Here is a 25895-nt window from a genome sequence, read left to right as displayed (position 1 = left end):
TTCACCATCTGGACGGATCATAAGAACTTGACGTTCATCCGGGCAACCAAGCGCCTCAATGGTCGGCAGGCACGGTGGGCCAGCTTCCTCAGTCGGTTTGACTTCACGCTGACTTATCGCCCCGGGTCCCGCAACACGAAGGCAGACTCCCTGTCCCGACAACACCCGAGGAGGGAGCCAGCTACAGAGGAGCTGACTCCCATCCTTCCTGAGGCCAGGGTGGTTGGCGTGGTTACCTGGGGCATCGAGACCGTGGTCAGGCAGGCGTTGCGCTCCCATCCTGCCCCGAGCCACGTCCCTCCACGCCGCCTATTCGTCCCGGACGCAGTCCGGCCCCGGGTTCTCCAGTGGGGCCATGCCAGTCAGTTTGCTTGCCACCCGGGTGTCCACCGCACCTTCACCTTTCTGGCTCGGCGTTTCTGGTGGCCCACCATGAGGAACGACGTCAGGGACTTCGTAGGGGCCTGCTCCATCTGTGTTCGCAGCAAGGCCTCTCACCAGGCACCCGCGGGTCTGCTGCAGCCCCTCCCAACTCCAAGCCGGCCCTGGTCCCATGTGGCGTTGGATTTTGTCTCCGGACTGCCTCCCTCCCAGGGTAACACTGTGATCCTGACAGTGGTGGACCGCTTCAGTAAGGGAGTGCACCTGGTGGCCCTCCCCAGACTCCCATCGGCTTCTGAGACGGCGGACCTCCTGACGAGCCACGTGTTCCGTCTCCACAGCCTTCCCCTGGACGTCGTCTCGGACCGAGGGTCCCAGCTCGTCTCCCAGGTATGGCGGGCCGTTTGTAAGGGGTTGGGTGCCTCTGTTAGTCTCTCCTCTGGCTATCACCCACAGACTAACGGACAGACAGAGAGGATGAACCAGAGCGTGGAGTCTGCCCTCCGGTGCGTGGCCGCCAAGAAGCCCAGCTCCTGGAGCCGGTTCCTCCCCTGGGTCGAGTATGCCATCAACTCCCTGGTCAGCTCTGCCACCGGCCTCTCACCTTTTGAGGTGTCCCTGGGCTACCAGCTGCCTCTCTTTGCTGCGCAGGAGTCGGAAGTGGCGGTTCCCTCTGTGCAGGCCCATCTGAGCTGGTGTTGTCGCGTCTGGGAGGTGACCAGAGCTGTTCTGCTCCGGGCAGCTGAGCGCGCCAGTCGGGGAGCCAACCGATGCCGGTCCCCAGCACCTACGTACCAACCAGGCCAAAGGGTGTGGCTGTCCTCCAAGGATCTCCCGCTTCAGTTCACCGCGAAGAAGCTGAACCCCCGGTTTGTCGGGCCCTTTGAGATCAGGAAAGTTCTCAGCCCCGCGGCGGTGAGTCTTAAGCTTCCGGCTTCCTTGAAGACCCATCCCGTGTTCCATGTGTCTCGGGTTAAGCCTGTCTCCCACAGTCCTCTGATGCCTCCGGCCCCGGCTCCGCCTCCCCCTGAGATCGTGGATGGTCACCCCCAGTGGAAGGTCCGCCGGCTGCTGGACGTCCGGCGCCGAGGACGGGGGTTCCAGTATTTGGTGGACTGGGAGGGCTACGGTCCGGAGGAACGTAGCTGGGTCTCCCGCCAGCTCATCCTGGACCCTGGGCTGCTCACTGAGTTCCATCATTCCCATCCCGACCAAGTCGCCTGGCGGCTCCCGTGGAGGGGGGGGGGGTACTGTTATGGCTCGCTCACCCCGCGCCGTGGCCCGCCCACCCCGCGCCGGCAGCCAATCGGCTCGTCAGGGCCGGGCTTAGTCATCAGGGCTGGGCTTAAGTTTGGTGGCCTCCCACGTGCCTGTTGTCAGTTCGTGTTGTAACCTCCCCGCAGTAGCGGCTGCTCTCCCCCCACGGTCCTTTTCTCTACGAACTCATCCCAGCCCTTGGTTCATGTTTTTCCCTTGCAAGGTTTCCCCGTGGAAGTATCCTGCCGTGTTCCCGTTTGGATTACCCGCGAATTTTCCCCCTTGGACTTTCCGTTTTCTCCTTGTCGCTCATTGCCTTCCTATGTTTGACTATTTGTACGCGTAAGGAATAAAGTACGCCAGTTTTCGGCTAACCCCGTCTCTGCCTGGTGTCGTGCGCTTGGGGTCTTCCACAAACCCTAACACATACCGAAGATTAGGTTGCTAATTTAGTTTTGTTGATCATGTAAATAGTTACCTGTAATAAAGTGTGTTAACTGTATAACAGTGTGGAGTTTCTTTTTTTAATCTTCAACATTAATTCAGGATCGTGATTGAATTTGATTGAAGGACGGTGACTTCACTATCCCTGATTCATATTCATATTACTTCACTATTCCTAGTGAAGTTTTCATCCAGGTACAAATAGCACACAATTCTGTGTTTGTGTGTGTGTTTGCGTCCGTGTGCGTGCGCACGCGCACTCGTGCGTGTGAATGAGCGTGTGTTTAGACATACTGTACTATGTAATAGTGTCAAGATGTAGTGTGCCGACATCAGGATGTGTGGGGGTGGGGGTGCCCTTTTTCTTAGCTTGAGCCCCTGCCCCTCAAAATGTATGTGCACGTCCCTGGCATCATATAATGAACTTTTTAAGAAAAACGAGCCTCAGTTGAGAGAATTTAGTGTTTTGTACATTTAGGGAACAAGATGAAAGAAGATTTTATTTATTTATGTTTTTTACTTACGAGCCATTGATTCACACTCCAGTCCTGTATGTGGCAGTCATACATTGAAAGCCGGTTTCCAAACTACAGAAGAAGAAGCAGAAGCAGAACAAGAACAAGCAGAAGAAGACAAAGAACAAGAACGAGAACAAGGAGAAGACGAAGAAGTCCGTACTCGACTGTTAATTTTTTCCTTGCATCGTTGTAATAAACGACCCAGTTTACATAATTTTGTTAACGTGTACTGCAAAATAACGTCATCTATTGGGTTATTGTACATTCCCGGTTTAAGGTTAGCTTGAGTGAATCTCCATGAATTAGTTTACCAACGGTTTGTTACTCGTAAAGATGGACAGTGAATTTCAGCGCGATGGAAGAGTACTTGATCTCACCGATGACGCTTGGAGGGAAGACCGACTACCTTACGAAGATGTCACCATTCCTCTGGTAAATATTGACCATCTTACGGCGTTCAATCTGCGCCACATAGCATATAAAACAACGTTTTGAAGCGTCGATGGTTGAAAATTAGTTTTGAAACTCTCGGCATGAATTAATAAATGTAGTTTACTTTCCACTTTTGTAAAACAAATTTTGCTGTCTTGATGTAAAAATATAAAATATGCAAGACTAAACCTAGATTTAAAACTTTATATGCGACTTTATCATAAATCATGGGATAACCGCCCACCAACTCACCTTCATATTGTTTACCTGTTGTTTACTTTGGACAAAAATTATGGTTGTCACCTGGTAGTTCCAAATGGTAAAACAAAAATATCCTAAGAGACCAGGGAGGATGGCATTACGCTCCACTAAGAAGGTTGAAACAGTTCATCTGGATACAACGTTTGTTGACACGTTCATCACTCAACTAAGTGACATCTTCAGTCTAAACTGACTCCAGGTATCCCCACCTTTATAAACAATACAGTCCAATACAGTTGCATAATGACTGAAACCAGCGACCAGTTTCATATGGGTTTGACCATTAATTAGAGCTTCAAAGGCCATGTGTACTATTCACAGAGGACTAGGGAATGTTGTAATCACAGCACTGTAAGATGGCAACAGATGTAAAGTGACCAAAACCGATTACCAATTTCATACGGAAATATGAGTGTGACCATCAACTAGAGTTTCAAAGGCCATGTGTGCTGTTCACAGAGGATTTGGGAATGTTTGCAATCATAGCCTTGTAAGATGGCGACAGTTGTACTCTTAGGCCCACCCCCTCTGTTCAGGGATGGTCTTTCCCTCTTCACATAGATGGCCTCTTTAACTCCCAATTCAAACCAGCATTCCTCCCTATCAGGATATGCATTATAAGGATGTGCACATCCTCATCCTTGAAAGAGTGGCCACTGGCCTTTAGATAAGTGTAGACTGCGGGGTCCTAGCCTGACGTGTTAGCTCTCCTGCCATTCTTTTGGCCAGTGTCTGTTTAGTTTCTACAATGTACAAGTCATGGCAATCTTCCTGGCACTTAACATCATACACTATATTGCTCTGTTTGTGCCGGGGGACCCGATCCGCATTTTTTCCGCTTCGGGTATGGGAAGATGGCAGCGCAAATTCACGTTTGTGGCAGCTTCACCCAGTACCATCCATGCAGTGTCTTTGTCCGTGTCTGTCTCTAAGTTTGTGTCTTTGTTTGACGGCTGGGAGAGCTGGCACTGGATTGGCTGGGTGAACTTGAATCCTGTGGGCCTAGGGACCATGGCCCTGCTTGGGGCTGTGCCCGAAGAGGAAACGTTGAGGGCGGTCTGACAGGACACAGAAGCGAGGCAGGCTAAGCTAACTGCTTGCCCATGCAGACCTGCAGTTCCGATAACACCGAGGGCGGTCTGGCAGCGGCCTCGCCTGGCATTGACTGTGTTTTTGGTGGACTGCGGGGAGGTGTATCAGAGGTGTCTGGCTGGGAGAGCTGGCGTTGGATTGGCCGGTGGAGCCTGGTCTGCTGCATCCAATGGGCTCAGGGACCATGGCACTACCTGGAGCTACGCCTGAGGAGGAAACACTTGAGAGCGGTCTGACAGGATGTGGAAGTGGGCAGGCTAAGCTAAGTGCTAGCCCATAGTACGTACCAGCAGTTCCGACAGTCATCCTGGCGTTCGCTCTCTTGGACAGTGATTTTTTTGGATATATGTGTTTTCGTAGTTTTTTTTTCTTTCTGTAGTTTGGGTATATGTGTTCTTGTAGTTTGGATATGTGTTTTTGTGTTGTACGGGTAACGATGTTTCATTTCATTTCATGTACTTGCGTACATGAAATGAAATGACAAATAAATGTTCCTGATTCCTGATCCTTGGGGGTGGACAAATTTCTGGTGCAGCGTGTTTTGGGGATTGAAAGCAACTGAGACGCGGTGTTTTGAAAATACGTGTCTCAGCTTTTCCGGCACTCTCGCCACATATGGAAATACCACTGGTTTACACTTAGGCAGCTGTTGTCCTTCTCTGTTCGATTGGCTTGTGCACTCTTTGAGCGTCTTCCTGGCTTTGACAAATGCCCAGTTAAGATAACCGCACTTAAACAGGGCCTGTTTAATGTGGGATTTCTCCCCTTCCCCGGCTGCTGTGTTGGTGGTGACGTTGTTTTCCACTTGAAATAGAGGGCTCTGATGTCTTATCCAGGGACACCACCTAGCCATTGGTTCAGATTTGTGGATGACACCTGGGTTAAAATTAAATCTCAGGATGTACCACATTTCACCGACCACATTTACTCTGTGGACAACCACATCGCGTTCACCGGTGAGGATGTGAAAAATGACAGGTTACCCTTCATAGACTGTGTAATTGCAATTCGTGATAGCGGACATTTGATTGTTGATGTTTACTGCAAACCAACACATACTGATCAGTACTTAAGGTTTGACTCTCGTCATCCACTGGAGCACAAGCTAGGAGTCACCAGGACGCTGTACCACTGAGCTGACAATGTCCCCACCGACAGCAGGAGCAGTGGGCAGCTGCAGCACCCGGGGACCAACTCCAGCTCTTCTTTCCATTGCCTTGGTCAGGGGCACAGTCAGGAGTATTTACCCTAACATGCATGTCTTTTTGATGGTGGAAGGATACTGGAGCACCCGGAAGAAACCCACGCAGACACGCGGAGAACATGCAAACTCCACACAGAAAGTACAGCCTGGGGTTCAAACCCAGCACCTGCTTGCTGTGAGGCAGCAGTGCTAACCACTGGGCCACCGTGCAGTGTGTGTGTGTGTGTGTGTGTGTGTGTGTGTGTGTGTGTGTGTGTGTGTGTGTGTGTGTGTGTGTGTGTGTCCACAGCTAATCTCTCGCATACTACTGGTCCTATCAGCCTAATATTTGTTGTGCACAGTTATGGCTGTATGATCAAGAAACTCTTACGGTTGCAGTGATTCAAAATCTTTGAAAAATCTTTGTTCTCGCTATTGCCGCTCCCTCTCTTCATTCACTCTCTATCTTGCTCGACCAACGCTGCTCTTTGCCGTTGCCCTATCTGAGTCCCCCTTAGATGTGAGTGACGCGTGCGCACAGTTGACTTTGATCAGGCAGCGAGAGAAAGACCCTGCTGCAGCCAACAGAACAGGGGCAACAAGATTTCATAAGGCCTCTGAAGTTTTGGCACATAAATGGTTAGGGTTATGCCAAATATTTTGATCTAAACACACTCTAGTTTTGTAAATTCTATTATAAGGAAAGTAATCTTAGATTACAAAATAGGAAGAATGCGCAAGATACAACTTCGAAAGCTATATTAATAAGACAGTTATTCATTTTTTAGACATATTTTAGACATATGTGTTATATGGTTTGGAGACAGTGGCACTGATGAAAAGACAGGAGGCGGACTTTGAGGTGGCAGAGTTGAAGATGCTAAGATTTTCACTGGGAGTGACATTACATTACATTACAGCCATTTAGCTGACGTTTTTATCCAAAGCGACTTACAATAAGTGCATTTAACGTAGGAAATCAGGAGAATTACTAGTCATCAGAGGTCATAAGTGCATCTAAACAAGCATCTAAGAGCAAAATCAGTGCTAAAGTAAAAGCGCAAGAAAGAGATTTTTTTGTTTTTTAAATGACTACAGTAAGTGCTAAGAACAAGGAACAGGGCAGTAGTTCTTGAAGAGTCGAGTTTTCAACCTGCGCCGAAAGATGGGCAGCGACTCCGCTGTCCTGACATCAGTGCGGAGTTCATTCCACCACTGTGGGGCCAGGACAGAAAAGAGCCATGACCGGGTTGATCGGCAGCAGGGACCTCTGAGCGATGGGGCAACCAGGCGTCCCGAGGCAGCAGAGCGAAGTGGTCGGGTGGGGGTGTAGGACTTGACCGTGGCCTGGAGATAGGAAGGAGCTTTTCCTTTCACTTCCCCTGTAGGCTAGCACCAGAGTCTTAAACTGGATGCGAGGAGCTACTGGGAGCCAGTGTAGGGACATGAGAAGGGGAGTTGTGTGGGAGAACTTAGGGCGGTTGAACACCAGACGAGCTGCAGCTTTCTGAACAAGCTCCAGAGGTCTGATGGCCGACGCCGGGGCACCAGCAAGGAGGGAGTTGCCGTAGTCCAGCCGGGAGATGACCAGAGCCTGGATGAGCACCTGTGCTGTCTCGTCGGTAAGGAATGGGCGAATCCTCCTGATGTTATAGAGAAGAAATCAGCAGGAGTGAGCAACCGATGCAATGTTTGCAGCAAACGACAGTTGGTCGTCCAGGATCACACCCAGATTCCTCACAGTCCGAGTTGGCATCACCACGGTGTTGTCAATGGTGATGGCCAGGTCTCGGTGTGGGCAACCTTTCCCCGGGAGGAACATCAGCTGTCTTGTGCAGAGTGACGTCAGTGACGAAGAAGGACAGGATTAGGAATGATTATATTAGAGGGACTGCTCAAGTTGGACGGTTTGGAGACAAAGCAAGAGAGGCAAGATTGAGATGGCTTGGACATGTGTGGAGGAGAGATGCTGGGTATATTGGGAGAAGGATGCTGAATATGGAGCTGGCAGGAAAGAGGAAAAGAGGAAGGCCAAAGTAGAGGTTTATGGATGTGGTGAGGGAAAACATGCAGGTGGCTGGTGTGACAGAGGAAGATGCAGAAGACACGAAGAAATGGAAACGGATGATCCGCTCGGGCGACCCCCAACAGGAGCAGCTGAAAGTAGTAGTAGTAGATTCATTTTTTTAGACAGCTGCTAATATGAACAAGTGTATTTTAATTGCTTGTAAGTGCCCTATTGTTTATAATTCAGTATTTAGCTACTTGTTAAAAAATTTTCCCATTGTCTGCACTTGATATTAGGCCAAAGTGCAAACCATTTTTTTTATTATTTTCCTTTCATCTTTTCATCGGTGTTTTCACTTGTAAATTCTGCGTGTTTTGTAAATCTCTGTTGTAGGACAGTATCAAATAAATTAAAGCTTTAAATAAAATAAAGTACAACTTAACCCTAATCCCTGAATTACTTGTACTTGGAACCAAAGCCTAAAAACGTATGAGTTTAGGGGCCAATATTGGAGAGGAGCCCAAATCACAGTGGTGAGCAATGAATGCACATGCTGAGTACCACCAGAAACCCTTCTGAATCAGAAACTCTCTCTCTCTCGCTCTCTCTCTCTCTCTCTTTCTCTCTCTCTCTCTCTCTCTCTCTCTCTCTCTCTCTCTCTCTCTCTCTCTCTCTCTCTCTCTCTCTCTCTCTTTCTCTCTCTCTCTCTCACACACATGCACACACACAAATCAATATGTAGCTGAGAGAAAACAAGAAGCAAATTCTTTCTCACATTTGTGAAAGTGAGTACACTGTCTGATAATTAGCCTGTCTTTGCCAGAAAGCTTAATCAGTTCATCTGGTGGGAGAAACATTTCATCACTCATCTAAGTGACTTCGTCAGTCTCAGCTGACTGCAGGTATCCCCACCAGCGCAGTTACATGACGACCAAAACTGGCAATCTAACAAAGGTTTCATATGCAAATTGCTGCGACCATTCGAGTTACAATGGTCATGTGTACTATTCAGAGGATTGGGGAATAGCTGTAATCACAGTGTTAGATGATGACAGATCTACTCATAGCCCCCCTCCTCGGTAGATGGCCTCTTTGAGGCTGTTTTACCTGGCATTAACATGAGTCTTTGGTGAGCCGATCACAAGTGGACAGCTCTAAATACAGCTGTGAATGCAACCAATGCATCCTCAATGCATTTTGAGATCCGATTGCTCAGGCCACATTCAGAGGTTACCTGGGACTCATTGGTCCACATCGCTTTTGAAATGTTAACGCACATGTCCCAGGCCGCATTGAATGACTGCCTAGTCAACTGACGTCCAGACGTCAATTGACTAGGCAATTACCAAAGCCTTCTATGGGTTTAGTTTTTAAAGTTCTCTGGAACAGGTATACAAGATACACAAAAAAGAAAAAGAAAAAAACATGTAGAACCCCCCCCCCCCCAAGGCTCAAGAACGGGGAAAAAAAGTGCTATGCAGGGACTTCTTCTTATTCCAATTCCACATGATAACTATGTTTCTGAAGACAATATAACAGTGTACACATATGTCTGTATAAATGTTGTAGTTACAACCAAGTGAAATAGTACATTCAACAAAAGGGAAAACCTTCAATAAAGTCTATGAAAGGCCCACATTTCAAAGCAAAGTTTTTGCAGGTTTTATGTATTTTGTATGGGAGCTTGTCTAAAGGTAGAATGGTCAGGACCTTCCTTAACCATTGCAAAAATGATGGAGTTTTATTCGACTTCCAGTTAAAAAGAATAAGTCTGCGAGTTAGCAGCATTTGCTTGCAAAGTTTTGACCTTACAGTTTGGGGGTGGTATGCCAAAGATGGCTGTGTGAAAATCAGGGGTTATGGTCTGTTTACAGATTTACGAGAATATATATGTATATATATGTTTGTGTGTGTGTTCGTGCGCGCAGTAACTGTTGAGAGAGGGGCATGCCTAGAACATGTGCCCCACCAAGGCTGGACTATGGCTGTACCTCAGACAGCCAGGGTCTGTGATGGGAAAGATTCTGGCAAGCTTATCCCCCGAGAAGTGAAGATAGTGAAGCACCTTAAATTGAATTAAACCATGTCATATACACAATGAGGAAGATAATAATAATCTACTCATATATTTTCGTAATGTGTGTGTGTGGTGTTAGTGTGTGTGTGTGTTAGTTAGTGTAGATAGCGGGACCGAAAACTAAAGCACTTATGATCCTAATTCTTTTTGGAGGTGGTAGGTATTGTTCCAGAGAATACGGGAAAAATCCCAGAAAATTAAAATTATGCATAATTATGCATAAATATGCAAAATATGAATTTTTCTAAAAATGGCTAAAAACCAGTTTTCTCGGCATTTCAGATGATTCTGAGCATTTTTGATTTTTTTCACCTAATTTTTTTTTCTGGGATCCCCCCCCCCCTTGGAAAATGTGACCCTCTCCCCCTTTAATGTTATTGTGTATGCAATGTCATGTATGTGAAATATGCTTGGTTGGAACAATTATTGGCCTCAAAGGGGCAGTTAGGGCACAGTTAGTGACAGGTAGCAAGCAATTAAAATGCTCTGCTGTGATTTGCTCTGGACATGTCAGGTGATATGTTATGTGGCTTGCTATTGGTTGCTGTGAACGTCATGTGATGTTTACACTGCACAGTGTAGGGTGTTTTGGGCTCAGTGTTCAATGTACATTTTGTTAGCACATTTTTAATAGCTTGTGTAAAGTTTTTGAATATTGTGTTCCGGGTGGTGAGTACATAGTCAACTCCCATATTTTTGTAATGTGTGTGTGTGGTGTTAGTGTAGTGTGTGTTAGTTAGTTAGTGTAGATAGTGGGACCGAAAACTAAAGCATTTATGATCCTAATTCTTTTTGGAGGTGGTAGGTATTGTCTCAAGAGAGTAAGGGAAAAATCCCAGAAAATTAAAATTATGCATAAATATGCAAAATATGCATTTTTCTAAAAATGGCTAAAAACCACATTTCTTGGCATTTCAGATGATTCTGAGCATCTTTGATTTCTTCACCTGTATAAATTTTTTTTTCTGGGACAAATGTTTTGGCATTATGCAAAATATGCATTTTTGCAAAAATGCACTTATGATCCTAATTTTTTATGGAGGTGGTAGGTATTGTTCCAGAGAGGACCAGAAAAATAGCAGAAAATTAAAATAATTATAATAATTATGCATAATTATGCAAAATATGCATTTTCTAAAAATGGCTAAAAACCACTTTTCTCGGCATTTCAGATGATTCTGAGCATTTGGGGGGAGGGAGTGGGAGTGGGGGGGGGTTAGGGGCAGGGGGAAGGCGGTTAGCTGGCAGGATGAAGAGGAGGGAGATTTAGACGGGTGGATAACCAAACCGCTACATTGTAGCGGGGTTCTTCTAGTCTACTGTGTGTGTGTTAGTTAGTGTAGATAGCGGGACCGAAAACTAAAGCACTTATGATCTTAATTGTTTTTGGAGGTGGTAGGTATTGTCTCAGAGAGTAAGGGAAAAATCCCAGAAAATTAAAATTATGCATAATTATGCATAAATATGCAAAATATGAATTTTTCTAAAAATGGCTAAAAACCACTTTTCTCGGCATTTCAGATGATTCTGAGCATCTTTGATTTTTTTCACCTATATAAAAAAAAATTCTGGGACTTAGAAATGTTTTGGCATTATGCAAAATAAATTCATTTTTGCAAAAATGCACTTATGATCCTAATTTCTTTTGGAGGTGGTAGGTATTGTTCCAGAGAGGACCAGAAAATTAAAATGTAATTATAATAATTATGCAAAATATGCATTTTCTAAAATGTCTAAAAACTACTTTTCTCAGCATTTCAGATGATTCTGAGCATTTGGGGGGAGGGAGTTGGAGTGGGGGGGGGGTTAGTGGCAGGGGGAAGGCGGTAAACTGGCAGGATGAAGAGGAGGGAGATTTAGACGGGTGGATAACCAAACCGCTACAGTGTAGCGGAGTTCTTCTAGTTTTTTTATATAGTTGAAAAAATCAAAGATGCTCAGAATCATCTGAAATGCCGAGAAAAGTGTTTTTTAGCCATTTTTTAGAAAAATGCATATTTTGCATAATTATGCATAATTAAATTTTCTGGGATTTTTCCCTTACTCTCTGAGACAATACCTACCCCCTCGAAAAAGAATTAGGATCATAAATGCTTTAGTTTTCGGTCCCGCTATCTACACTAACTAATACACACACACACTAACACCACACACACATTACAAAAATATATGAGCAGATAAGTTACCTTGTTATATTTTTAATATTTTTAATGTACGCCATTTCAACAGTGTCCTGGCCCCTAAATTCAATTCAACCATTTCAACAGTGCCCTGGCCCTTAATGCTTTTAAAAAAAAAACCCAAGTCCCATTGGTTGTAATGTTTTCTACCCCATCATTGGTTGCTGTGCATCATAAGTACCTACCCCATTGGCTGTTATAATTTGAATGTTTCCCCATCTGATTGGTCACTGTCCTACCGTAATTAGGGTCGTGACGCTGGGCAACGTAACTGTGTGATTCTGTGTCAAAAAAACATTAGCAGCTGATGAGTGTGAGACGCACGAAACAGGCCTGTGCTGCTATGAATTAAAATCTTTTTTTCCTTTATCCATGTTGATATTCTGCTCCTCATTAGTCGAGCACTCAACACCACTGACGGTTTCGGAAAAAAACGCTATATACATGTATAATATATATAGGGGAGAGCAGGGTGAGTTGAGCCAGTTTTTACTTGTGTCTTTAAAGCAGGGGTGTCAAATCCAAACTTACTGAGGGCCATTCTGAGGGTTGTGAATAAAATCTGGGGCCATGACGTTCATTACAGTGATTCTTGTTATGGTTACAACCCATATGCTGTTTATATAGCACAGACAGTTTTTTAGGATTATTGTATATTTGATTGGTCTCTTTGTACAGTAAACTTCAATACTCTGTATGCTTCTCATTTTCCTGTCGGTGTGCCATTCAAATTTCCCCAACCTGGGGATTAATAAAAGGCTATTTAATTCAATTCAATTCATATATGACTCAGAGGTAACGTCAATGCAGCCAAACTGGCGTGTTTATTCACACAATCAAACCAAACACATGACCAGCGAGAAACTGCCAGGAGAGGGCACATGGATGACAGGACCATAACAATTATGTTTATAAGTAGGCTAGCAGGTGGATTAAATAAAATAAAAATACAGTTTGTTCCCCCTTCATATTTGTGGGTAATTCTTTATATCAGCAAAATAAGATGGAAGTGCTGTCAATATAGCGGAAAGTGCAAAAACAATGTTGTATTTAAAGATAATAATAAAAAATAAAAGAAGAAGAAGACAAGTGCACAATTAAACAAACTACATTAGCAGTCTAGCCTACAATAGGTTCAGTTTTTAACAAAATAGTTTCACAATTAAACAAAACCATTAGGCCTACTACTGTGTCTTTCAACACAACAAATTATGTTTTCTGTGATAACTCAAAATAGCCAGTGCAACAAGGCCTATCTGAAATGCATTGTAGTTCAACTCTTACCAGACACTCTGCACCTTTTCTTAGAGATGAGCTCGTCTATTCTAGGCTTAATGTCCTTGTCTGTGGCCAGTTTCAATACCGAGACCAAATGCTGGTCAGTGAGTCGGGATCTGTGGGATGTCTTGTTCAGGTTCATTATGGAGAACATCTGTTCGCACGAGTAAGTGCTTCCGAACATGGACATGATGCGTGCAGCATGAAGACGGAGCTCTGGCATTGATTCGGGGAGGAGAGGTGCAAACTCAGCAGCCCCGACTGACTGGTACTGGGACTTCAGAGCGCTGCTACATTGCAGTTCAGTGAGTTCCAATTGCAGGTGCTCAGGGCCAGTGTCAACATCAATTGCAAAAGGATTTGCGAACAGGTCAAGGTTGAATTTCTGTGATTCAAAATCAGCAAACCTGCTGCTGAATTCCGCTTTTGAGTGTGTTCAGTTTGTCAGCATACGCTTGGGTCGGGAGTGGAATGGTGACTGTGGCGCTCATTGATTGACAGGTAGGAAAGTGGGTCAAGTTACCTTTGCGCATCTGGCCCTCCCACAGACGCAGTTTCAGTTCAAATGCCTTCACAGAGTCCCGCATCTCGGTGATCAGCTGCTTTCTTCCCTGGAGTTTTAGATTCAGTGAACTGAGGTGCTCCGTGATGTCACACATATACGCCAAGTCGCTCAGCCACTTTTCATCCTCAAGCTCGGGGATGGCCTTCTGTTTGCTTTCCATGATACGAGCGATCTCAGCGCGGGTGTCATAAAACCTCCTCAGCACTTTCCCCCGACTCAACCAGCGCACCTCCGTGTGATAGGGCACATCCTCATGCACAGAGTTTTCCTCCTCTAAAAGAGCCTTAAACTGCCGATGATTCAAGCCCCGTGCATAAATAAAGTTCACAGTTTTAGTCACAACAGTCATGACATGTTCCATGCTCAACTCCTTACCGCAGAGGGCTTCCTGGTGGATGATGCAGTGGTAGGCTACCAAGTTTTCTCCTGTGTGCCCCATCGCCTTTCGAGTCAAACCGACCAAACCACGAACTTCCCCGCACATCGCCGGTGCTCCATCTGTTGTCAGTCCAACAAGTTTATTCCAGGGCAGTTCCATTTTGTTCACGCTCTTCGCCACTTGGGTGAAAATGTCCTGTCCTGTTGTTGTCCCGTGAATCGGTTTCACGTCTAAAAGTTCCTCAGTGACGGACAACTGAGTGTCAACCCGTCGGATTAATATGGACAGCTGGGCTGTGTCAATCCTGTCTGTACTCTCATCTACCACTAGTAAGTATGAAACAAAGTCCTTGGCTTTTGTTTTTAGCTGGCTCTCTACATCGGAGGCCAGTTCATCAACACGACTAGCCACAGTATTTTGGGACAGGCTGATGTTTGAAAATGCCTGCTTCTTGTCAGGGCACACAACGTTGCACACTTTTTCAAGGCAGTCTTTAATAAACTCTCCCTCGCTAAACGGCTTGCTAGCCTTTGCGATTTCCTCTGCAATAATACAACTTGCCTTGATAGCACCCTCACTTTCACTACTGATGCGAATGAACAGCTTTGCTGATGTTGAAGATTGCGTTTCAAGTCTTTGGCTTTCTGCAGCCGTTGCTCCATGTCCATGTTAGCATATTGCTCTCCATGCTTCGTTTTGAAGTGTCTGCGGATGTTGTACTCGCTGAACACTGCCAGCTCCTCTTGACATACGAGACACACTGGCTTTTGTTTTCATTCACAAAACAGGTATTCAGCTTCCCACCTCTCTTGAAACTGTCGATACTCTTTGTCTACTTTTCGTTTTTTCACCATCGTTTGTTTATGCTAGCTAGCTTTCGATCTCCTTTGCAAAGCGTACGTTCAGGTAACGTTACTCGGGTGATGTAGGCGATGCTACTGCAGGAACATGCTACTCAGCATTTCTGTTACTATGGGGAAAAAAGCGAAGTGCGGCAGCGCCCTCTTGTGTTTCAGCGTTGCATTGTCACAGACACAAGCTCTCGGGCTACATTCAGTTGATGACCTGGATTGACAGGAGGGCCGGATTAAATATTGCAGAGGGCGTGTTTGGCCCGCGGGCTTTGTTATTGACACGTGCTTTAAAGTGAGGGCATGACAGTAATGTCTCCAACTAAAATATGTACATATATCTCAGGATGTGGTGCATCCCTGGGAATAATCACTTTGGATCTAAAATAAAGTTTTCAAAATATGACTTCTCAAAGAAAAGTGGTCTCTTGGCTCAACTTGCCCCTGATGAGGGGTAAGTTGAGACAAGTTGAGCAATCTTGCAAAGTGAGAGGATGCCGGAGGAGTGGAGAAGAAATATACTGGTACCGATTTTCAAGAATAAGAGCGATGTGCAGAACTGTAGCAACTACAGAGGTATAAAGTTGATCAGCCACAGCATGAAGATATAGGATAGAGTAATTTATTTATTTATTACAGATCTCCATTAATCACTGCCTCAGCAGCAACTATTCTTCCTGGGGTGAAACAGTACAACAGTTACAATTTAAAAAAAAGTCAACAAGCAAAAACAGAACCTGTATCAATCTAGCAGCAATAACCAGAAACATCACACAAAACTAAACTTATGAAAAATCTTTGAGCACTACACCAAATTCTATATACTCAACATACCCATTCAGACAAAAACAATTACCGTAAATGAGGAAAAAAAATTAATTCAAATAAAGCATACATAACTCATAATGACAGAATACAGTAAACAGACATAAAAATTAGACCTAATCCAAAACAATGTCTTAGTGCATTACATATTCTCTCAACTTCCTCTTGAATCCAACTCTGCTGGTAATTGAAACCAAATGTTGCGCAAGTCCGTTCCAGTAGGTAATTGCCCTGTACGTTACGGTCTTTTTTAAGGCATCAGTTCTGGGTTTAGGCAAGGTGAAATGACCCCTCAAGGCATGTCTAGTGCCATAGTCATGACCATCACTAGTTAGCAACAGCTGAGAGGAGAGGCAAGCAGGTTTACATAATGTACAAATGTTTTTCATAAATAGAATCAGGCTATAAGCTCGTCTCTCATTGACTCTCATCCATGACAATTCATTCTGCATTCTTTCAACACTGTTTCTAATTGAGCAATGTAGAGCGAGTCTCGCAGTTCTATTTTGGGTATGCTGTATTTTATTTTAGTTCTTGTTTTGATGTGTTTTACCAGATAGCTGGGCTGTAGTCAAGATGTGACAAGACTAGGGATTGTATGACTTGCTTAGTAGTTGTGTTAGTTAGAAAGTAGGCACTCCTTGTAATGATTGAAATACTTGTGCTTATTTTTCTTAGAATATTATTAGTGTGAGCAGCCTAAGAGAGTGCTTCATCTATTGTAACCCCCAGCAATCTGGCCTCCTTAACTTGTTTAATATCTGCGTCTTTCAAAGAAATACATAGTCTGTGTTCCTTTCTTTGAGCATGCTTTGAGCAAATAACAAGACATTTTGTTTTGGATATATTCAGTTTCAGCTTATTTTCACTGACCCATTCAGAAATCTGCATTAACTCATCTTGATGTAGACTGCTCAGGTCTGTGGCATTCCTTGTGGAAGCATTTAATATTGTAGTGTCATCCGCATAAATTGCAGTGCAAGCATTTTTTAAATATGTGGCATATCGTTTACAAATATCAAGTACCAAAACAACTTCCTTGAGGAACGCCGCATTGTAGTGTCTTAATACTTGATAAAGTTCCATTAAACATGACACATTGTTGGGTGTTGAATAGGTAGCTTTTCATCCAGTCAGTAGCTGAGAGTTTGAAGCCGTAAGCAGCTATTTTTATAAGTAGCAATTCATGGTCGATGATATCAAAAGCTGCGCTAAAATCCAACAGCACTGTTCCAACTAATAATTTACTGTCAGTTTGTTTTAACCAATCATCTGTCAATTGTGTAAGAGCTGTGCATGTTGAATAGTCAGTTTTGTAAGCATGTTGAAGGTCAGATATTGGTGCCATTAATAGAGAAGTAATTTTGAATTTGCTTAAATACAATTGTTTCCACAAGTTTACTCAACACAGGTAAAAAACTGATTGGCCTACTGTTTGGCCCAGTGAATGATTCTTTTTTTTTATTTTTATAGACACATTTTATTGGCTTTTCTATTTTTTAAGGGGTCATTACAGAGCATTACAATGACACAATGACAGAGATTTCTCCAATAATGAACCCTGTAAGTGGCTTTCCAATAAGTCACTGGTGCATGCCAGTGAAAGTGATTGACACGCGACGGCATCAGCTGTTGCATACACAAACAATGTCCAGACGTTACCGTTGATTTGCTTCTTGATTTATTACTCACACTTCTTTTGCAGTGTTTCTTTTCATTCAAGTACATCAAATTTCATCCTTCTCACAGTTAGGTAGCCTATATGAACTTTATACTGCTACTTTATCCTCGACGCCTCGGACGCATTCAAAAAACTGTATGCCACCTAGCATCCACACCTGACCTCATTAACCCACTCGTATAAATGCGCTTCGCACAATAGGAAACTGCCACCTACTGACCAAAAGGTCAACAGACTCAAAATAAACACACAAATAAATAAATGGCTGTTGCACTCCGGCCCCTAATTGTTGATGGCAGGCAGACACAACAATTCTAAACAATATAAAACAGCCATTAAACACAGTTTTCTTATAACGGAGGTACCTTGATACCTTTATACCCAAACATGGTGCATTAGTATCAGTTATACGTCTGAAACCGCCTTTAATAGGCAAAGTTTGGATATAGGTCTTTCTATAACATTACACTTTGTTTTGAGACGAACAGACCGCAACCAGACCATTCTTGTCAGGAAAGGTTTCTAACACTCTGCCAAGTATCCAAGAGCCACGAGGAGCAGTCGAGTCCACTATTAAGACAATATCCCCAGGAACGAAACTTCTTTTCTCTTGGTTCCATTTTTGCCGTGCCTGAAGCAGAGGAAGGTATTCCTTCACCCATCGTTTCCAGAACAAATCTGAAATATATTGAACCTGCCTCCACCTCCTTTTCACATACAGATCCTCTTTCACAAACAGTCTAGGTGGTACAGCAGGTTTGCCTTTCATGAGGAGAATATGATTCGGCGTGAGAGGTTCAAGATCATTCGGATCCTCAGACAGAGCAGTGATGGGCCGATCGTTCAATATGGCCTCAACCTCACAGAGAACTGTATGAAGTCCGTCATCGTCCAGTGTCTGCTGATGTAAGATAGAGCTAAGCACCTTCCTGATCATCCGAATGACACGTTCCCAAATACCACCATAATGTGATGCTGATGGTGGATTAAAAGTCCACTTGACTCCATGTTGAAGCAGGGCTCCTTGTATTTTGTTGTGCTGTAATCCTGCAAGAGCTTCCCTTAATTCCCTTTCTGCGCCAACAAAATTGGTCCCATTGTCGGATCGCATATGAGAGACTGGGCCTCTTCTGCTCATAAATCTCCGCAAAGCATTAATGCATGCATCGGTGTTCAATGACTTCGCCATCTCTAAGTGAACAGCTCTGCTTGCCAAACAGGTGAAAACCACTCCATAGCGTTTACAGAAGCTTCTCCCTCTCTTGACCTCGATTGGCCCAAAATAGTCAACTCTGACATTCGTAAACAGAGGGAGGTCAGGCAAAACCCTTTCCACTGGCAGGTCCGCCATTTTTTGTTCACCTGCTCTTCCAGTGTAGCGTCTACAAGTACAGCAGTCAGATGTGATTTTCCTTATAGCTGAATTAGCATTTGTAATCCAGTACTTCCCCCTTACTTTGGATAGTGTGTGGTTTCTTCTACTGTGACCCAGCTGTTGGTGAATATGCCGAAGGATGAGTGTTGAAATATGCTGATCTTTTGAGAGAACGAGTGGGTGCTTGACTTCATCTGGCAGCGTTGCCCTACTCAGTCGTCCTCCAACTCTAAGCAGACCATCCTCCAGGCATGGATTCAGTTTGTAAATAGAACTTTCCTTTCTGACTGCAGACTTTCCAGATGAAAGTGCGTCAATTTCCTCCTTGAACCGCTGCTGCTGAGCATTACGAATGATGCACATTTCTGCCTCAAGAAGGTCGTCTGATGAGACGCTCTGGCCCCCACATGCACTTCTGACCTTCATCTCCAACTGCATATGACTTGATGGCTTATTTACATCAGAAGCCTGTAACTCCTTTCTCCTTTGGCTCAACTTCAACAGCGTCCTCTTTACCTTGAGGAACCAGGCAGCAGCAACCTTAAGCCTCCTCCAGTCAGAGAAATAAGCAATAAGTTGGTCAGTAGCATCAGGTGAGTCCTTGGCAATTACAGCGTTCACAGTGAAGTCTTTCTTGACTTCTGGGTCGTCCAATAAAATGGCGTTTTCCACAGTACTTTCTGGCCAACACTTCTCTGGCTTCCAAAGAAAGTCAGGCCCTTTAATCCATCTGCTGCCAATCAGTAGGTCGTCAACTTTCATACCTCTGGACGCATCGTCTGCCAGATTGTCTTTGGTGTTGACATACCTCCATTGTGACATCTTTGTAGCGTCTCTGATGGTTGAAACCCGGTTTGCCACAAAGTATGAAAGCGCCTGTCATCATTCCTTATATACTTCAGAACAGAGGTGCTGTCTGTCCAAAAGACTGAGTCCTGCAACTGCAGCTGGAGTTCTGCTCTTAACATCCTGTCCACACGAACGGCAAGGACTGTAGCTGTAAGCTCCATGCGTGGAATGGTAACCTGCTTTAGCGGTGTAACTCTTGCTTTGCCGAGCAGGAAGGCGACATGAACATCATGCTGGTTATTCTCCATCCGTATGTAACTGACGGTGCCATATCCACCTTCACTCGCATCGGAAAAGTGATGCAGCTGAGCCAGTGTAGGCTGTCCAAGGTCCTTTGGTTTAATGCACCTCCTGATTTTGAACTCTGACATCTTTTTAAGCTCTTCCAGCCACTTCGTCCAGAGTTGTTGTATATCGTCGGGAAGGTTGTCGTCCCAACCACAGCTTCTCCTGCAGAGCTCCTGTAACAAGATTTTGCCAGGCAGAGTAATTGGTGCAATAAACCCCAAAAGGTCGTACACTGAACTGAACAGAGACAGCATGCCACGTCGAGTGTAAGGCCTTTCTTTCACCAGCATCTTAAACTGGAAGGCATCACTCTCGATGCACCACTGCAGACCAAAGGCTCTCTCTAAGGGAAATATAACCCTATCCAGATTCAGTTCATGTAAGTCCTTGGCTCTGTGTAACTCAGTGACCGTGCGGAGCACTTTACGGCTGTTACTGACCCACTTTGTCAGACGAAAGCCTCCTCTTTGGCAGACAGCTGTTAGATCTTTAATCATTTTAATTGCCTCTTCTTCTGAAGACATGCTCTTTAAACAATCATCCACATAGACGTTTTGCTTCACTGTCTGAATCACCTCGGCTGGAAAGAGCGGCTGATTGTCCTCAGCTGTCTTCCTGAGCGCATAGCAGGCACAACTCGGAGATGAAACGGCCCCAAATAAGTGGACGGTCATCCTGTACTCTGCAATCTCTTGACTCAGATCACCCTAGGGCCACCACAGGAAACGAAGGAAGTCTTTGTCTGTTTCTGCCACCTTTACCTGATAGAACATCTGCTGTATGTCTCCCATCAAAGCCACAGGCTCCTGCCTGAACCTTGTGAGCACGCCAAGCAAACTGCTAGTAAGGTTGGGACCCTGCAAAAGTTGGCTGTTCAGTGATGTTCCCTTAAAGGTTGCCCCACAGTCAAATACCACCCGCAAAGTATTCTTCCTCGGATGGTAGACTCCGTGATGGGGGATATACCAGACCTTTCCTTCTTCATAGTCCAACTGGTGCTGAGGTATTTTTTCTGCATAACCTTTGCTGATGACGTCAGTGACGAAGCTTGCATATTCCAAATGAAACTGCTAATTTTTCTCAAATCTTCTTTTTAGCCCAAGTATCCTTTGCTTGGCTACAGAGAGATTATTGGGGAGCGTGGGCTGCTCTTTCCTGAAAGGCATTTTTAGGCTGTAGTGCCCATCCAACAGCTTTGCAGAATGGTTTACAATTTCCAAGAACATCATGTCTTCTCTTGACATTTCCTTGTCCTCATATGTCCGTTCATTGAAATCATGCATGTACTGGTTGTTTAGCAGTTCCTTCAGCTGGCAGACTGAGATCCTATTGACAGCAGCGACGGCCAGTCCAGCATCCGGGTTAGCGGTGTTGCTGCCTTGCACTGGATCATTAATGACCCAACCAAGCACTGTCTTTATGGCGTATCGGCCTCCTCCACAGCTGTTGACGATATCCCAGGGTTCCAGTAACTTGGGAGCATTGCTACCAATCAACAAGTCAACACTGGCTTTGATGCAAGGAATTTGGATGGTTGACAGGTATGGCCACCGTGCCAGGTCTTCTTGTGTAATTATATTGTCAGATGTTACAGGCATTTTCCTTTGAGTGATCACATCTGGTAGATGGTAATAGCACTCGTTGTTAAGACCAGACACTTCAAGGTCGGTAAGTGTGTATGTTTGGACGACCTTCTCCTGGCCCATGGTGCGTAGGAGAAAGTTTGCACGTCTTCCTTCAATATTCAACTCTTGCATGAGACTCTCCGAACAGAATGTGGCTGAACTGCCCGGATCCAAAAAAGCGTAAGTATGTATCACTTTGCCTCCTTTGGTGGTCTTAACCTTTACAGGCAATATTGACAGGACACAATCATCCTTTCCGGCCCCTGTATGCCTACAAGTTCCTTGAGAAACTGATGCACCACTGCATGATGGTCCCATGGACTGTTTCAAGTCTGTGCTAGCGCTTTCCTTCTTAACATGAAGAACGGTGGGATGTCTTTTGCCACAACTTTTGCAAGTAAGGCGCCTTTCGCAATCCTTGCTCATGTGTCCAATACACAGGCAGGCAAAGCAGATTCCTTTCTCCTTTAGAAAGTTGATTTTCTCCCGATGCTTCTTTCTGTTCCGTTGTGGACACTCCTCCAATGAGTGCTCACGAGAGCAGCACATACAAACAGTGGGATTACGTTTCTCAGTCATACCTTGTTTCCTTGGGGCATTACCATTAGCTCCCGTTTCATCCGCATTATCAGCAAGCTTCATTGTTGTGGCAAAGCTACTTCCTTTTACATCCTTCCTGTGCAGGGGCTTAGTCATATTCCTCAAGCCAGTTTTCACAAATGAAGAGTGTTGAATATCACCAAAAACAGAGTCAGATAATATCTTAACTTCACATTCAATGAAAGCAACAAGATCTATGAACCGTGCCCGGCGTTTGTACTTCTCCAATATGTCATGTGCAGTGGTCCTCCATCTTTCTCTCAATTTGAACGGCAGTTTTGACATTACCGTTCTCATGGTGGTTGGTGTGTCCAGCTCAGTCATGTATTCAAGTTCTTCCATCATGTTACAACAACCTCGCAAGAACAAAGAGTAGGCCTGCAATGCCTTCACATCCTCAGATTTAACTGGAGGCCAAGCCAGAGCTTTTTCGGTATAAGCAGAAGCGATCTTAAATTAATTTCCAAAATGTTCGCGCAGAAGCTCCTTTGCCAGTGCATAGCCGCATTCAGGAACCATATGCTGACAGCTGCGTGCGAGTTCCCTAGGCTGCCCCCTAGTGAACTGCTCCAGAAAATACAAGCTGTCAGCTTTGCTGGCTCTGTCTTCCATACCATGCTCAAATGCTCGTATGAAAGCTCTGTATTCAAGAGGATTTCCATCAAACACTGGGATGTCTCTAGCTGGTAGAGACATTGAGTGCTGCTGTTGAACGAGAGCTGCTGCAATCTCACTTTGTCTCTGCATTATGTTGTAGATGCCTCCAAATGCTTTCACTTCAGGTTGCAGTTGCATAGGTTGTGTGAAATCCAGTGATGGTTGCACATGTTGTACTATTTCATGATAGCTTGTATTGACATGAGCCTCTTGAGTTGGTTTAGCTTTAAGCTGTTTACTTGTCTCCTTAGGACGTGCACCACTTGCAAATTGAACATTTTGCATTGCTGTTAACTCGTTTTTGTGCCTTAACGAGCTTTCTGAGAGAGGGTCATACTCCTTTGCCATGGGGTTGAGAGATTTTGAATTTGAATGCTGTTTAGCTTTCCTTTCCAGATAGGAATTCATGTCATCAGATGAAGCTTTGGATACACTCTTGCTGCCTGAAGCTTGAAGGATTTCCAGTTTAGCAGCTGTTGCAGCTATTTCAGCTTCTAGCTTGAGCTGCTCCCTTTTTCTCCGTAATTGCTGTTCCTGCTCCTCCAACGCATGCTGCCCCTTCAGAGCTGCTGCACGGGCAACAAGTGCAGCTCTCTCAGCCTCTGCTTTAATGCGTAAAGATGCTGTGGAACTACTGCTTTTCCTGCTGCCAACGCTGTGTCTGCTTGAATGCTTACTAGCAACATTTGACACACTGTCTTCAGGGTGAATATCATCAATGACCTCATTTTCATCGTTGTCATTGTTTTCAACTTGTGATGACCCATTTTTATCACCATTTTTGATAGTTTGTGTCAACCATTTTTGCACATCATTGATAAAGTCATTATTCATCATCAAGTTTGCCTTAAACCATGTTTGTTGTCTTTCAAGTTCATCACCATTCAATAAACCCATCAATGAATTATGCAATGATTTAACTTCATCCCATAAAGCAACAGATTTAGCAAAAGTGCATTTTACCTCAGGTTCGCAATCATTTTCTGTCATCAACTCTCCCACAATTTTCTTTAGATTACACGCTTTGTTTAATTTAGCCTTTCTTGCACTTTGTAACTTTTCATTTTTTTCACAAAGTGCCTTGCTGGTTAACTTAACAATCCGCTTTGGCCTATCTGACTTGATTTCCCCATTTTCATTTGAATCAATATCAGACATGCCATGATCATTCAAGCCTTTAGCGGCAGTAGCCTCAGCAGGCCAGTCCAGCAAATTATCGCCGTTGTTTACGTCTGCCATTGCAACAGTCCCGAACGAACCCGGAAACGCAAGTCAAGTCAAAGTCAGCTTGTTTTCTTTTCAGCTACCAAGCTTGGATTTACGCTCAAAAATGTGTTCACATAGAGTCAAATGGCCATTAATTATTGTGTAGCGCTACTTATACCTCATGAGGAAGAATCAATAATTATCGGCGTTCCCACCGGTCCCTCTGAATCCACATCCGCTGCCGCACTGGACACCCGCCTGGATCCGCAGTCGGCGTCCTCCGCCTCAGCGTCCCCCGCACTGGATACCCGCTTGGCTCCACCGTCGGCGTCCCTCACCTCGGCAACCCTCGTCCCGCACCGCGGCTCCAGCATGCACAGGTGGTCCGTCCTCATTCACGCTCAGGCAATGCGTGACGATCGTTTCAAAGTTAATGGAAGCGAGTTTTTTGACTATTGTAAGTGGCTTTCCAATAAGTCATTGGTGCATGCCAGTGAAAGTGATTGACGCGCGCCGGCATCAGCTGTTGCATACACAAACAATGTCCAGACGTTACCGTTGATTTGCCTCTTGATTTATTACTCACACTTCTTTTGCAGCGTTTCTTTTCATTCAAATACTTCAAATTTCATCTTTCTCACAGTTAGGTAGCCCATGTTAACTTTATACTGCTACTCTATCCTCGACGCCTCGGACGCGTTCAAAAAACTGTATGCCACCTAGCATCCACACCTGACCTCATTAACCCACTCGTATAAATGCACTTTGCACAATAGGAAACTGCCACCTACTGACCAAAAGGTCAACAGACTCAAAATAAACACACAAATAAATAAATGGCTGTTACAAACCCCAATACCCCCCCTCACCCTCCCACCCACCCAAACAACCCCCCACACACCCTGCTCCTAGTAATGTTTACAATAATAACAGTGATACTCAAACATATCCTAGATAACAACAAACAAATACAGAAAATAGTGAATAGTAGATTTTAGAAAAGAGTATTAAAGATGAATAAATAAATGAAAATGACAATAATAATAATTATAATGACAAAAAAAATCAAGAAAATAAAATGAAAAAAGTAAAAATATAGGGGAAAATTGCATATGTGTATGGGTCCTTCCTTGCATGGCATATCTATCTATTTCAAAATTTTCAATGTATTGCCAATACTTCAGCTGCTACACTATTTTCAACTGCTTGTAGAAGCAGTCATTCTGGGGAAAGGGAGGTCAGGCTCTTAACATAAGCAACCAAGGGCTGCCAATGACTGTAAAATTTGTTTGTTGAGCCCCATAAGGGGAATTTGATCTTTTCCAACTCTAACAATGACATTGTATCAAGACAACCATGAAGTGGGTGAAGGAGGCAATGATTTCTTCCACATTAAAAGTATTCACTGGCGGGCTAGTAGAGAAGTGAACGAGATCACATTTGTCCGCTTCACTGACATAGTCTTGCCTGCCTCAGGTACACCAAATATAGCAATCTGGGGAGATGGTTCTATCACTTGTCCTAATATCACCGAGATGACTGTAAAGTAAGACTTCCAGTACTCCTTTAGTCTCGGGCATGACCAGAACATATGAGTGAGATTGCAGGGACGCTGGAAACATCTGTCACAGGTGTCAGTCACATTTGGGTATATTCTAGCAAGTTTAGATGTACTATAATGTTCCCTATGAGCTATTTTGAATTGAATCAATTGAAATCGCGCACAAGTTGAACAGGATGTTATGTCCTTCCTTCAGCACCTCATTCCACCAATCATCCTGTATAGTAACGCCAAGTTCTGCCTCCCACTCCGTCCTAATCTTCTGTAAAGCCAGAGGTGCATCTAGGGCTAGGAGGTCATATAGAAACGAAATATGCCCCCT

At 44.5% G+C, this 25895-nt stretch overlaps 1 protein-coding gene across 1 annotated transcript in view; it reads left to right on the top strand.

The window, feature by feature from the left end:
* The first annotated feature begins 2584 nt into the window (after positions 1-2584).
* anapc13 (anaphase promoting complex subunit 13) overlaps positions 2585-25895 on the top strand; it is a 43580-nt gene continuing 20269 nt past the window's right edge. Inside the window, exon 1 of the mRNA XM_056281244.1 lies at positions 2585-3032. Within this exon, the coding sequence (XP_056137219.1) occupies positions 2934-3032 (99 nt within the window). The 5' untranslated portion in view covers positions 2585-2933. The remainder of the gene's footprint in view (positions 3033-25895) is intronic.

The sequence above is a fragment of the Lampris incognitus genome, chromosome 6, assembly GCF_029633865.1.
Source record: "Lampris incognitus isolate fLamInc1 chromosome 6, fLamInc1.hap2, whole genome shotgun sequence".
NCBI lineage: Eukaryota > Metazoa > Chordata > Actinopteri > Lampriformes > Lampridae > Lampris > Lampris incognitus.
The sequence above is the reverse complement of the archived record's forward strand: the minus strand, read 5'-3'. Positions and strand labels throughout refer to the sequence as shown.